This window comes from Halichoerus grypus, chromosome 4 (assembly GCF_964656455.1).
Source record: "Halichoerus grypus chromosome 4, mHalGry1.hap1.1, whole genome shotgun sequence".
NCBI classification, from domain to species: Eukaryota; Metazoa; Chordata; class Mammalia; order Carnivora; family Phocidae; genus Halichoerus; species Halichoerus grypus.
Genome location: NC_135715.1, coordinates 92655382 through 92668600, shown reverse-complemented (window position 1 = coordinate 92668600; position 13219 = coordinate 92655382). Strand labels below are relative to the sequence as shown.

The window sequence follows — 13219 nt, the reverse complement described above, 5'->3', positions numbered from 1 at the left end:
CGGTTGGGGATCTTTTATGTGAAAGATGTAGGATCCTCGGGCTGCCTTTGATTATTTATTCATCCCCCTCCGTGGGTGTGTGATAGCCAGGGCACCGCGTGGAGCTCCCTGTCCTGGCTACTCGGGCTCTGAAATTCATTGAGCTTTAAAGCCCTTTGAAAATGGCTTTTGGAGGGAGGGGAAAAGTTTTTGAAGGCCTGTTTCTCTCTCCCACTCCACAGTGCCGCAGCACCTTTTGCCACCGCTCCATGCTCCCTTACCGATTGACATGAGACACCAGGAGGGAAGGTACCATTATGAGCCCCACTCTGTCCACGGCATGCACGGGTAAGTTCTGCCCTCCGCCCACCGGCATGTGGTCACCTGCTGCGGGGGAGGCCGGCAGCCTCAGCCACTTGTCCTGCCTCTGTCTGTCTTTCTGGTGTTCCTCAACTGCACTGTCCTAAGCCAACAGTCCCCCTTGCCACCAGGAGTGCGCTGACCCAGGACCCCGGGTGAATGTGTAGGTGGGACGTGAACACCCAGCTCCCTCTGGTTACCTGAGAAGGAAGCCCTGCTCGGCTCGCACATCCCCACTGCCAAGGCTGAGGGCTGTCCCTGTGCATCCATAGCACCTTGGGGCTCTGTGTGCACCCATGCAGTGGGAATTTCTTCCAGGCCAAAGGTCCTATATAAGTACGGTGACCTTAGGGGCGCCTGGGTGGCTCAGTTGGTTAAGCATCTGCCTTTGGCTCAGGTCATGATCTCAAGGTCCCTGGATCGAGCCCCCTTCGGGTTCCCTGCTCAGCAGAGAGTCTGCTCCTCTCTCTCCCTCTGCCCTTCTCCCCGCTCGTGCTACCTCTCTCACTTGCTCTATCTCAAATAAATAAATAAAATTAAAAAAAATAAGTACGGTGACCTTAGTTATACATTGTCACTGTATAATAATTCATAGCGCCCTTTTTACATGTCCTGGTTTAGACGCTATACTATAGTCACCCTCCTGATAAGGACAAGGTCATGTTACACTCTGGGGCCTCCTCGCACTCCCTGCTTTGAGGCCCCCAGGTAGAAGCACGTGTGCCCGTGCCCCCTCACTAAGCCAAGTCCTGTCCCTCTTCGTTCTCACCTAAGGCCTCGAAGCCTGGAGCTAATGTCGCTTTGCTTGGTCTTTATGACTCTAAGACTGGGCCCCGCGCTACCGCATCCATTCTGCTTCCAGAGGAGAGGCTGGAACCTTTGCCCTACCCCCACATCTCTGCCGCTCCCCACACCAGCTTGGAGGAAACCTACTGCAAAGGATCGACTAGGCCCAGGGCCCCTCTGGACCCAGCCACCTCATCTGTCCATGCCAAGTTGCTGTTCAGGGTTCTAGCACACACATTCCAAGAGGAATGCTCCTCTTGGGGCACCGGGGTCCCCCACACTGAGTGGGGCCCCTTCCCCGGAATGATCCGTTTTCCCACCTTCCCCCCAGCAGGCTCTGAGCTTCCCTCTCCTTGCTGCCCTGCCAACGGCTGACACAGAATAGGTCCAGGATCAGTGTTGGCTAAGTGAGAGTGCTCTCCACCCTTTGAAGACAAACCCTACTTCCTGCCTCTCCCAGCTCCTGGCTGAGCACTCCCTATGTTCAAAGCCAGCACTGTGCCTGAGGAGGCTGGTGACTGAGAAGGTCCCAGCCTCCAGGCAACTCCTGTTTCTGGGTACCCATTGCCGCCTCCCCGAGGCCGAGAAAATCGGGGACTTTTTTTTTTTTTTAAGTATCTTTCACTTTGAAATAATTTCAGACATGGAAAACAGTTGCAAAAATAGCACAAAGATTTCCATGATACCCTCCGCTGGGCTTCCCCAGGGGTCACATCCTACGTGACCGAAGACTGATCCAGGGTCATTAAGTGACTTGTAAATTGTATCCACATTTCCTCAGTTGCCCCACTCATGTCTTTTTTTCCCCTGTTCGGGATGCGGCCTTTGCATTTCGTGGTCAAACCTTCTTTAATCCAGGCTAGTGGCTGGATTAGTTTCTCTTGTCTTTCATGACCTTGACCTTCTTGAAGAGGACAGGCCAGTACAAAATGTACAGGTGTCCTCGTTTGGGGACACTTGCCTAAATTTGCCTCATGATGAAATTCAGAATAAGCATTTTGGGGAATAATACCATAAAAGTGGCGCTGTGTCCTTCCTAGTGTGTTATGTCAGGAGACACACACAATGACAATAGTTCTCATCACTGGAGAGGTTCATTTTTCTCATCGCTGCAGCTCACTCAGCTAAGGTGAGGTCTGCTGGGTTTCTCCACTTTAAAGTTGGTCCCTTTGTCATTAACAAGTATCTTAGGGGAGGGGCTGAGACTTCGGTAATATGTAAATATCCTGTGTTTTATCAAATTTTTACCTATTTTCACATCCATCAGATAGTTCTCAACAGAAACCATATTATTAGTGTTTTCCAAATGGTGATTTTTTGTTTCCATCATTCCTTCCGCATTTTTTGCCTGGAATTCTCCTGTGAGGAATGGTCCCTTCTCCCCGCCCCCCCGCCCCCCCCCGTCTTTCTTTCTTTGATTATTTATTTATACCAAATAAATGCATGGACAGGCGTATTATTCTGAGTTATACTCTGTTGTCGTCACTATTTGTGTGTGGTTGAAATGGTCCCAGATTTGCGCATTGGGAGGCCCCGCAAGTTGTCTCTCAGGGCCTTTCAAATGTTGGAAACTTCTCATTTCATGTCGGTGTGTGTCGCTGGTTCTTCCTTGAAGAGGGTCTGCTGCTGGCACCCTGTGCCCACCTGGTAGGTGATGGGGCCCTTTCAGCCCTCTGCCCGCCTCCCAGACCCTCTAGCTGCAGGGCCTGAGACCACAGTGGGGGGGGTGCACGTGTTTGGAGCTAGTGGATCACCCGAAAATGGCTCAGTTGGTGGCATCTGAGCACTGAAGGAGAATCAAGGAGCTGAGTCCCTATTTGGGAGGGGATTAGAATTGCTGACTTTCTGCTCCTGAGAAATGCTGGGCTGGTTCAGTGACAGAGATCCTGGGCACAGCAGACCCGCAGGGAAGGGCCCCCTGGAAGGGGCCGGGTGCTGGTCAGAGACGTGGGCAGTGCTGGTCGCTCCCTGGAGGCACAGTCCACACAGGATGGCATGGGTGACTGTCTTGGCTCACGTGTCCCCACATGCCTAGCGACCACCACAGAGCTATAAGTAGACCCCACCATTGATGACTGCCATTTCTCCTAATCGTTCCCACCTACTGACCAGGCTCTGTTGTACGGACTTCACGTACCTCATCTCCCTTAACCCTCTCACAACCCTGTGAGATGGGCATTTTGTATCATTCCATTTTACAGAGGAAGGAACTGAGGCAGCAAGGAGAGGTGAAATATTAACCACCAGGGTTGCCGGCTTAGAGTGGGAGGGTTAGAAATCTAATTACAAGCCCCTGAGCCCAGGCCTCTCCCTTGGGAGCACATGGATGACCACCGGTCCCCTGGGAGCCTGTGAGGAATGCAGATTCTCTGGCCCCAGGCCCAGTTGATGGGTCAGAAACACTGGGGTGGGCTCATGTTTGGGATGCTGCTGTAGGCAAGGCCCTGGCACTGGGTAGGGAGCTCTCGGTGCTGTCCCCACCTTGGGCCGGTGGAGAGCTAGGAGGCAGTCCCTGAGTCTTCTCCAGGCTTTGCTATTCACCAGCCCTGGGTTGGACACGAGTCATGTCCCCTCTCTGGGCCTGCTTCCTTCCTGGCCACTGAGGGGTGGGGTATGGGCAGAGCACCCGGAGAAATAGAAAGCCTTCATGGCAGGCAGCAGGGGAGGTCTGGCCAGGCGAGGGGGCCTGCGGAAATGGCCTTGTCACTCACTGGCCCAATGACTCTTGAACCCGACTTGATGCCCGAAGGGGGGTGTATCAGTCTCCTGTCGCTGCTGTAACAGACTCCCCTGTGGCTTAAAACGATACTTACTCTCGGACGGTTCAGGAGGGCAGAAGTCTGAAATAAGTCAAGGTGTTGGCGGGGTGTTGGTTCCTTCTGGAGACTCTAGCAGAGACTTTATTTCCTTGGCTTCCCTAGTTTCTGGAGGCCACTTGCGTGCCTCAGCCGGGGACCCATGCCTCTGGTCATATAGCCTTCTCCACCCCCACCCCCCCAACCGCTGCTTCTGTCCTCGCATCCTTCTTCCTCTTCCGTAATGCTTTTCTCCCTCTGCCTCCCTTCTAAAGGGCGGGCGATGGCTTTGAGGGCCCACCCGGATAATCCAAGATAATCTTCCTGTCTCAGGATCCTCAACTCCATCACATCTGCAAAGTCCCTTTTCCCCTAGAAGGTTACGGTCCCGGATTCCAGGGATTCGGGCAGGGACAGCTCTGGGGCTTATTTGGGATCACCAAGCCCCAGTGGCCAGCGTGGCATCACCCAGTAGAATACAGTAAAGGGTGTCAACAGCATGTGCAGGGCCTGGGGCAGCCGGGCTCTGGGGGGAGGCAGGTGTGCCTTGTTGACGGCCTCGTGAGCGCAGGTGCTGGGCTTCAGAGAGGCACACCGACTTGCCCCGTGTCATCCCCGCAAGGCGGGCGTGCTGGCCTCCCCTCCCCACCCGGGGCCGGGCTGTCTGGGTTAACACCCAAGTGATGATGGGCAGCAGCGCTGTGTTCCCAGAGCCCCGCGCCCTGCCGGGGTGGGCTCCCAGGGGCTCCCCGTTAGCCTCAGGACGGTCGGTCCCCACCCGGCCACAGGGGGACCCGGCGAGTGCTTCGGGACCCTTTCACCCTCCCCGCTCCGTGCCTCAGATGGGAAACAGGACGAGGCCTCTAAGAAAACAACGGCCCCGTGGCTCTGGCTTGTGTGATTAATGCGGGAGGAGCCCGGTGGAGCGCCCGATCCGTCAAGCCCCTGCTGTAGCCCACGCCTCCTCCGCAGCGCCTGATGTGTCTAATTACACAAACGTTGCACAGCAAATGAGGTGCGGTGTCATCTCTTGTCACCCGAGCGGGAGCCTCGGCCTACCGCTCCACGCCATTGGCTCTCGTGGTCCTCACGGCCCGGGGTTGGGCGCCTTGTGCGCAAGGGCTCCGCGTGCATGCTCCACCGCGAGCTGGTCGTGCCCGCCACCGGAGCCGCAGGAATGATCTGTCACCAGCCCTGCCCCGCTAGCTGGCCTGGAACCCTGGCTCTGAACTTGGGAGAGCTTACCAACCCAAACGAATAAACCTCAGTTTTTCCATCTGTAATCGGGCGTCATGAGAGTACTTACCCCATCTATGGAGTTATTTTGAGGATTCAGTGGGATCATATAAATAAAGCAGTGAGAACAGTTTGGAAACATTGAGTAGATGTTAACAATGATGATTCTCACGGTTGCTATTTGCTTATGAGGGCGGGGGTCATGGCAGGCCCAGGCACCTTATGGCAGAGGCAGGCCATGGCATGACCTTTGAAGAGGATTCTGTCTTGTGGCTGCGACATAAGAAGGTGGAAAATAGGACAGAAGGAGTACCATTGGGGATGGAGAGAGGAGGGGTCTTTTTTCTCCCAGTTGAAGAATTTGGACTTTATCCTCTCGGCAACCAGGAGTAAGAGGAAGTGGTCAGATCTGGTTCCAGGACACCCATGGGAGCAGTTAGGGGATGGGTAGGAGAAGTGGGGGGAACATGGCAAAGGTCCCAGGGTCCAGGTGACAGGCAGCCACACAGGGAAGAGTGGGGCATGGGGAACAGCATGTGGAAACTCAGCCAGCACGCGGGGCCGGCTTCTTCATAGATGCCCCCGCCCCATCCTGACAGCCACCTTCCCGTGTCTCCTAGAAGTACAAACCCACAGCAGGATTTGCATAGCTCGCTAATGCTCAGGTGGTTCTAGAAGAGTAGATGGCACTGCCCATGGACTCCTGGGGCAGCATTTCTTATTTGTGTAAACCACACGTGTTGGGGAGATAAATGGGTAGAGGGGTTGTTCTTGTTGTCAGGCGGGGTTCTTTTGTGACCCCCCCCAACCCCATGAGGTTATGATCCTGAGGGTCCAAGAGTCCATTCTCAAGGGCGAGAAGAGAAGGCCAGCCAGTGGGTGGGGGCAAACACTCCCTGCAGACTTTCCAAAGCCTTGCGACTGCTGGTGGGAAAGGGGACCTCTTTGGATCCCTTGCTGGCCCCTGCCCCTTGGAAACAGGCTTGCCGGGTGTTGTGGGGACAGAGGCTGAGGCATGGCACTGTGGGGCCCCCAGCTGGAGCTCTCCGTTTGCCCCGTGTATGCAGTCATACAAGCGGGAGTCCGGGCTGCCCTGAGCCAGGATCAACCCATGTCCTGTCGGGGAAGGGAGAAGTTCAGGTTCCTGGTTCAGGAGGCTGGGGTTGCCCTTCGACTCCCCATGTTGCTTATGGGGTCCTTCTCATCCCAGCCTTGCCCTGGGGCTTCAGAGCAGACCAATTCCAGCTGCTTCCCGCCCAGAGGGGTTACCGAGACCATCTCGTGCTGCAGTTCTCAAACCTGGCTGCCAATCTGAACTCGGCTGTGTCTTAAAGATGCACGTTCTTCGGTCTAGTCCCAGAAGTTCTGGCTCTTTCAGGCTAGGGTGAGGACTGGGTATCTGCTTGTTTACCTACAGGCCAGAGTCTGGGGACCACCGCAGGCCACCCTGCTTATTTTATACCCAAGAAAATAGGCCCGGAGCTCTTTGTTGCCATGCCAGAGTCGTCCAATCAGCAGGCTGTAGGGCTTTTTCTCTCAACGATAACGACTTCGAAGTATGGGGTGTTAAAAATCCCCTGCTTCCTTTTTATCACCCAATCACAGATGCAGTGCCCACAAGTTGACCTAAATCTGTCCATATTCTCAGCTTGCGAAAGGGAATGAGCGTATGGAACGAAGACAGCTACCACGTCTCAGCCACAGGAAGGACGGTCCCCTTCTCTCTCCTCTTACTGACCTCTGACCTCCGTGACCCGCAGCACCTGCCTAGGCTCTAGAGCTGACCACCACGAGTTGCTCCCCTGCAGATCACTTGATCTTGAGCTGTAGTTGGTGAGCAGGGTTCCAGCGGTCACGGCCCAAGGCCACCCTGAGAGACAAGGAGAGAGGAGGAGGGGGTCCTGCTGGGGACAGATGGCTCTGGGGCTTAGCTATCAATTCATGCAAAGTCAACAGGCTGGCCCAGGTACTTTAAGAAAAGAGGAAACGCGAGCTGGTGGGTGCGAGGACCTCCGCCTTCCACCATCATCTGCACACTTTGTCGCGCGTGCAAATTACCCAGAGCCCCCTGGGAGAGCTGTTAAGGTTGTCTGAAGCCACCTCGTCCTGGGGACTGCATATTAACGGGGATGTTTAGCCCCTCTGTTGGTGTGCTTCACTTAAGACAGTAGTGCTGTTGCTGGCTGAGCTCCTGAACTTTCTAATCTGGGGGGATTTGAAGATGGCTTTTCCCAAGGTCAGTGTTAAATAAAAACTGCACCTGCTTGTCGTGAGATTAATAAACACACAGCCTGCATCGTCCTGGGCCCCTAAGAGCCCTGTCCTCAGCCAGTCACTGAGGAGCAGGAAGATAGTCATATTTTCTTCTTGATTCTTGGCCCCACACCACTAGGTTCATGGTTCAGAGAGGACTGGCTTTGTGTTTCACAAAGAACGTTCTCTTCCCTCAACAAATGCGCGCACTTCTGTTCAGAGATTCGTGGAAGAAAGGAAGAGCGGGCGGAAGGGCCTGTCTGCCTGGCTTCTGGGCTGAGATGCTGGGTGGGCCCAGGGCTGCCCACCAGAGGCCTTGTCCTCCCCCTCACTGGAGTCCGAGTTGGCCTTTTATCTCCAGTGAGTGCTCCTTTTTTTTTTTTTTAAAGATTTTATTTATTTAATTGACAGAGAGAGAGACAGCGAGAGAGGGAACACAAGCAGGGGCAGGGGCAGAGGGAGAAGCAGGCTTCCCGCGGAGCAGGGAGCCCGATGCGGGGCTCGATCCCAGGACCCTGGGATCATGACCTGAGCCGAAGGCAGACGCTTAACGACTGAGCCTCCCAGGCGCCCCCAGTGGGTGCTCCTTTAAACCTGCTGTAGCTGACCAGTACTTCAGAGCAGCTAGGGAGCGGGGAGACACGGAGCCCAGAGAACTCTGGGACTAGGGAGTTTGTAGGGCAGCTGGCCCTCCTCCCTTAGCTGTCTGAGGACTGGGTGGCAAATAGGTGTGGAGCCTTGGCTCATGGTGATGTAAGTGTGCCTTTGAGACCCCTGTGGGCAGCCGGATGCTGGGGCCAGGCTAACTGAGGTGCAGTCCCAGCAGCCCGGGGCCAGCCCTCTGGATTATACCACTTAACCCTTATCAGCACCCTATGAGGAAGGCAGCTTCGTCACTCCCACTTGCTAAGTGGAGAAACTGAGGCACAGTGCGGTTGCCTGCTTTCGCTAGCAACATCCTCCTAGTAAGTAGCAAAGCTGTGACTGGAACCCGGGCAGTTTAACCCTAGAGGGCCCCTCTCTGCACTGACCCTTCTGCTAAAGACTCTCCCGGCTCCGAGGTCTTCAGATTCCCAGCTCTGGGAACGTGCTCTGCGGTGTGGGACAGACAGCTCATTTATAATGGAATCTGGCCTGTAAAAGTTTAATGAGGAGCGTGTCTGATAAACCGGCCTGCTCTTTGATCAGTGCTGAATGCCAGCCCCTCGCAGAAGAGGAACTGCCTGGCTCTGGGCTTTGGAGAGAGCCCGTGTGGTCAGCCCAGGGCAGGAGGGGCCCCGGGAGTGAAGCAAATCTTGATGTGCAGAAATGAGGCGGGTCTGCAGTGGGGGAGGGCATGCAAAGCAGGTGTGGGGAGGGGCTTCCTGGTGGGAAGGTCCTGCAAAGTTGAGAGGTGGTCTTTCTGGTTCTTCTCCTGTCCCACTGGGCCCCCATCACCTTGGCATAGCCCATCCCACACCCCCAGGATGTGGGCAGAATGGGGTAGGGCCAGGGTTCAAATCCTACCTATGCTATTTATACCCTCTATGTCCTTGGGCTGGCAGTTTAACATCCCACGAGCCTTGGCTTCCCTATCTCTAAAATGGGGATACAAGAGTAACCCATGGGGTGGTTTTGAGGATAAGGTGAGGGAGTATGTATAAAGCACATAGAACAGCCCCTGCTACGTAGTGAGCACCGGACAGTGATTTGCTCTTTTCACCCTTGTGTCGAGACCAGAAGTAAACTCACATTTCATTCCAGGCACCCTGCTGGGTGCTGGGCAAATGGCATCATATCCAGTCCCCCCAGCACCCTGTAAGGTAGGTGATATTCTCCCCATTTCATACAGCAGAAAACTAGAGGTTCCCAGAATTTAAGAACTTCCCAAGATCACTCAGTAAGTGAGAAGTGATGCTTAATCCTGAGCTTTTCTCTGTGCCATGATTGTCCTTGGAGAGGAAGTGGCATCTCCTTGCAAGTCTTAGGGCTACAGGCGGTTATCCCTGCTGGCAGACAGGGGAACGGAACAATGATCAATCCAAAGGAAATAATCACTAAGAGTAAAATTTCAGTTTTGGGATAGATTGGCCTTTGAGGTGGGGTCCTCTCCCAGTGCACATGTCTGGGGTGTCCACTCTGGGTGGAAGCTGATGCCAGGGCCCAGAATGCATTCATTCAGCCTGGTTCCTGGCTGCTGGATTTACCATGTCCCAGGGGCTGTCGCTGGAGGTCACTCCTGCCAGCCTTAGTCAACACCTGTTGAGGGGATTCTTGAGCAGTGCCCTGCCCCCGAGGCTTGCTGCGGTTAGCACTGCTGCGTCGCTTACTTGCCCTGGTGCCCACGGAGATGAAGAAATACGCTGGGCACCGTGGGAGCCCCTTCTCCCATGCTCTCCTGCCGGGAGCTGCGTTTCTGACACATGAACTTGACCTGCCCTGCCCAAGCAAGTCAAGTTTAGCTGTTGCTTAACTCAGATGGGGAAGTTCTTAGTGCTTATTCCTCTGACGTCAACCACCCCGTGCCTAGGAGGGGCCAGCCTCGGGCCAGGTGTTGGGGATCCAGGCCCAAGGAGGCCCAGCCTTGCTGCCCACACATATCTTATGGTCTTGGAGGGGAAGGAGGAGAAATGGGGCAGTTACAGAGTGGTGTGCTAGAAAGGGGGCGGGGAAGCCCGGGACACTAGGAACCCAGGAATGGGAAACGTTTACCAGGAGGAAGGCATGGGAGGCCTGTCTCTCCCGATCCCACCCCTCGCCCCAGCCTGCCGTGGGGCTCCACGGTCTTCTTGGGGTTGCCCCTGTTCCAGTGCGGGGCCTCCACTCCCAGGCCGACACAGATGCCAGTATGAAGAGGAGCCCTTTCCAGTGCACTCACTAATGGACTCAAAAGTTTGGTAAAAATTGGCCGCACACCCACCTCTAAGAAGACTTTTATCTAAACTATTTGAGATTATCCATCTCGTTTTGACAGGCATCCAGGAAAGGAAATTCCACAACCGCTTTGGCAGGCGAGGCCAGAGTTGAATTCTCACTGTGGAGGAGTTTCCCTGTGTGTAGCCCACCCGCCTCCCTGGACTTTTCTCATGGCTTAAACCCAGACCCCGAGGGCAGTGTAATGAAACCCCTCCTTTTCCTGAAGGCTCCTCCTGCCCCGAGACCACATGTCTCATTCCTTCCATGGCTCCGGGTCCACCCCCCTTGCATTTGCCCTGTGATAGGACAGTCCCCATAGAGCCGTGACTTTCTGGAAGCTTCGGCTCAGCTGTGCTCAGCCAAGGTTGGCTGTTCTTACAGACAAAGGCCTCCCATCCCCAGAGGTTAACCCACACCACAGGTCACTTGGAGAGGGCCTAATCCGGGCCTGGTTCCCCCAGGGCCTCTTCCCCGGGGCCAGCTGTGTTCCTGCCTCACCACCCCCAACACATGGCTCACATCCAAGGTCTCTCCCCCACCCCAGCGCTGTGCAAGTCATCACTTTGCTAGGAAAAAAAGTCTCCTTGATACTTCCCTCTTGTCTTTTATGCTTTTTTAGTTTTTATACTTGAAAAAGCCCATAACCTTCCTATCCTTCTGTTCCAAAGGGACAAAAATGTGATAAAGGGTGGGCAATTGAATTAACCCCTCTTGCCTGTGTGGCTAGATCTTAACCAAGTCCATGTGTATGGCCTCCTTTGTAGGCGCAGTTTTATAACCTAATTTCCCTACCAAAACATCAGTGTTTACTTAGTAAGAAATCTGCTCTTTGTCAGCTGAAAACAGTGATTTCTTTATTATGGCTCTGGTAGGGAGTGACAGCTGAAAGTTGGCGCTCGGCTAGGTCTGCTGGAGTGTGCGGGTCTGTAATGGGAACGGGGTGAGCGGAGGGTCGAATGGACTGCCTGTGTATAAAGACGTGTGTCGGCCGCAGAGCAGGCCTGTCGGATGGGCTGGGGCTGGCCAGCAGGGAGCCTGGGCAGCAGACGGATGGGGAAGCCAAGAGGAGCCCACTAGGTGGCAGGGAGACAACTACTGAGCCCCCAAAGGCTTCCCGGCAGCCCGCACAAGTTCACGACCAACCCTGCGGTCGCTCCGCTCCCCACCACAGAGCCCCCCGTCCACTCAGCCAACTTCGAACCAGAAGCCAGCCCTCCTCTTTAAGCTTTAGGCTCATTTACTATTGAAGACACACAAAAGGAAGAGCGGAAGCATGCTTAAGATATAAAGAGTAATGATATCATACACGGTCATTCCCTGCCCTGCCTAAGGATTGGGGACATGCCGGCACGTTTGGGGTCACCATGGTCCTGCCCCAGGGGCTCCCCCTCCCGCCAAGCTCTGGGATTTGGAGTTTCTCATCCTCTTACATCCATGACAGTTCCACCTTATGTCTGACTCCCCTAACAACACATTGTTTAGTTTTGCTCTGTGGGCTGGGTATAAACAGAATCATTGCAAACGGATTCGTTGGGAAACTACTGTCATGGGTCAAATTATGTTCCAGAGATTCACCTGTCAATGCCTGAGACTCTTATTCATGAATTCTCACTACTCTGGGGCAGTCTGTATTGACAGGCATCTGGGATGTGCCTGTGTTTTGGCGATTCTGAACATTATTGCAGTGAACGCTCTCGTACCGTCCTCCGGGTCCCCTGGACAGCTGGCTGTTCCTTAGAGTAAATGCGTGTCCAGGAGTGAAATTGCTGAGTCATGGGTTATTCACATTTTACCCCCAGATGTTGCCAGACTTTTGCTTGGCTGGTTTTGCCACCAGCAGGGCTTGAGGGCTCGGCTCACTCCACATCCTTGCTACCAGGGTAATGTCAGCAACGTTTAAATGGTTGCCTCAATTTTGGTATCTCCTGTGATTTGGATTTTCTATTTCCCTGATTACTGATGAGGCTGAGCATCCTTTCCTGTGTTTATTGGCCAGTAATGTTTCCTGCTTGCGAAGTGCCTTTGGAGTTATTTTGCTCATTTCTGTATGGAGTTGCCTTTTTCATATTGATGTGAACAAGCTTTTTATATATGAAGGCCACTCGTTCCATAATTAGTTATCTGTGTTGCAGATATCCTCTCTCAGTTTGTGTTTGTTTTCTTCACTCCCACAGTGAAGTGTCTGGATGAAGAGAAATTCCTTGTATAACCCAGGGCAGGTTATCGACATTTCCTTAAGGTTTTTCCCACACATTCCTCTCCCATCAGCTGTGTGGTCTGCCTTTCAGCTCCTGGACTCTGGTAGCTATTCCCCGATATGACCTGCTCTTTGTTCAGCTGTCCTCCTGCCTCGGAACACCAGGCCTGCACCACTCAACTGCCTCCTTTCCATTTCTCGATAAGAGTTGAGACACAGTTTCAGATGCCACCTCCTGCAGGAAGCCTTCTCAGATTGCCCCCAACGGAGCGAATGAATTCTTTCCCTCCCACCCTTCTTTCTGCTCTGGTACCTTGTATACTCTTTGTAGGCTACAATTAGTGTCCACTCTCCTCCATGACCCCAGAGGTCCCAGACCCATGATTCCGTCAAGGCACTGAGGTGAACTATAGGCTCAGGGGGCTGTGATTTCCTGAACTCGTGGCTGGATCTGGGGTACTCCCCCAGGATCATCACCCTAACAGCTTGTCATCACCGCAGCCTCATGGCAATTGACGTACTCTGCTGGGATCTGTGCGAGTATGGGTTTAAGGTGAGCCCTGGGAAAGTCGGAGTTGACCCAGACACACCTGGCGCAGCACTTGTCAGTCGAGTTTTTGAATTCCTAGGGGTGGGGTGCTCACTGAGTCTTCCTCAGACCCCCAGCTCCCCACCTGATTCCCTCAGGGCCCACGCTCAGTGAACGTTGGCCGACCGA

The 13219-nt window shown here is 54.2% G+C and overlaps 1 protein-coding gene across 1 annotated transcript in view; it reads left to right on the top strand.

Annotated features, from left to right (window-relative positions):
* The window catches only part of GLI2 (GLI family zinc finger 2), a 245633-nt gene that overhangs the window by 184079 nt on the left and 48335 nt on the right, over positions 1–13219 (top strand). The window contains exon 3 of the mRNA XM_078070664.1: positions 222–327. Within this exon, the coding sequence (XP_077926790.1) occupies positions 222–327 (106 nt within the window). The remainder of the gene's footprint in view (positions 1–221; positions 328–13219) is intronic.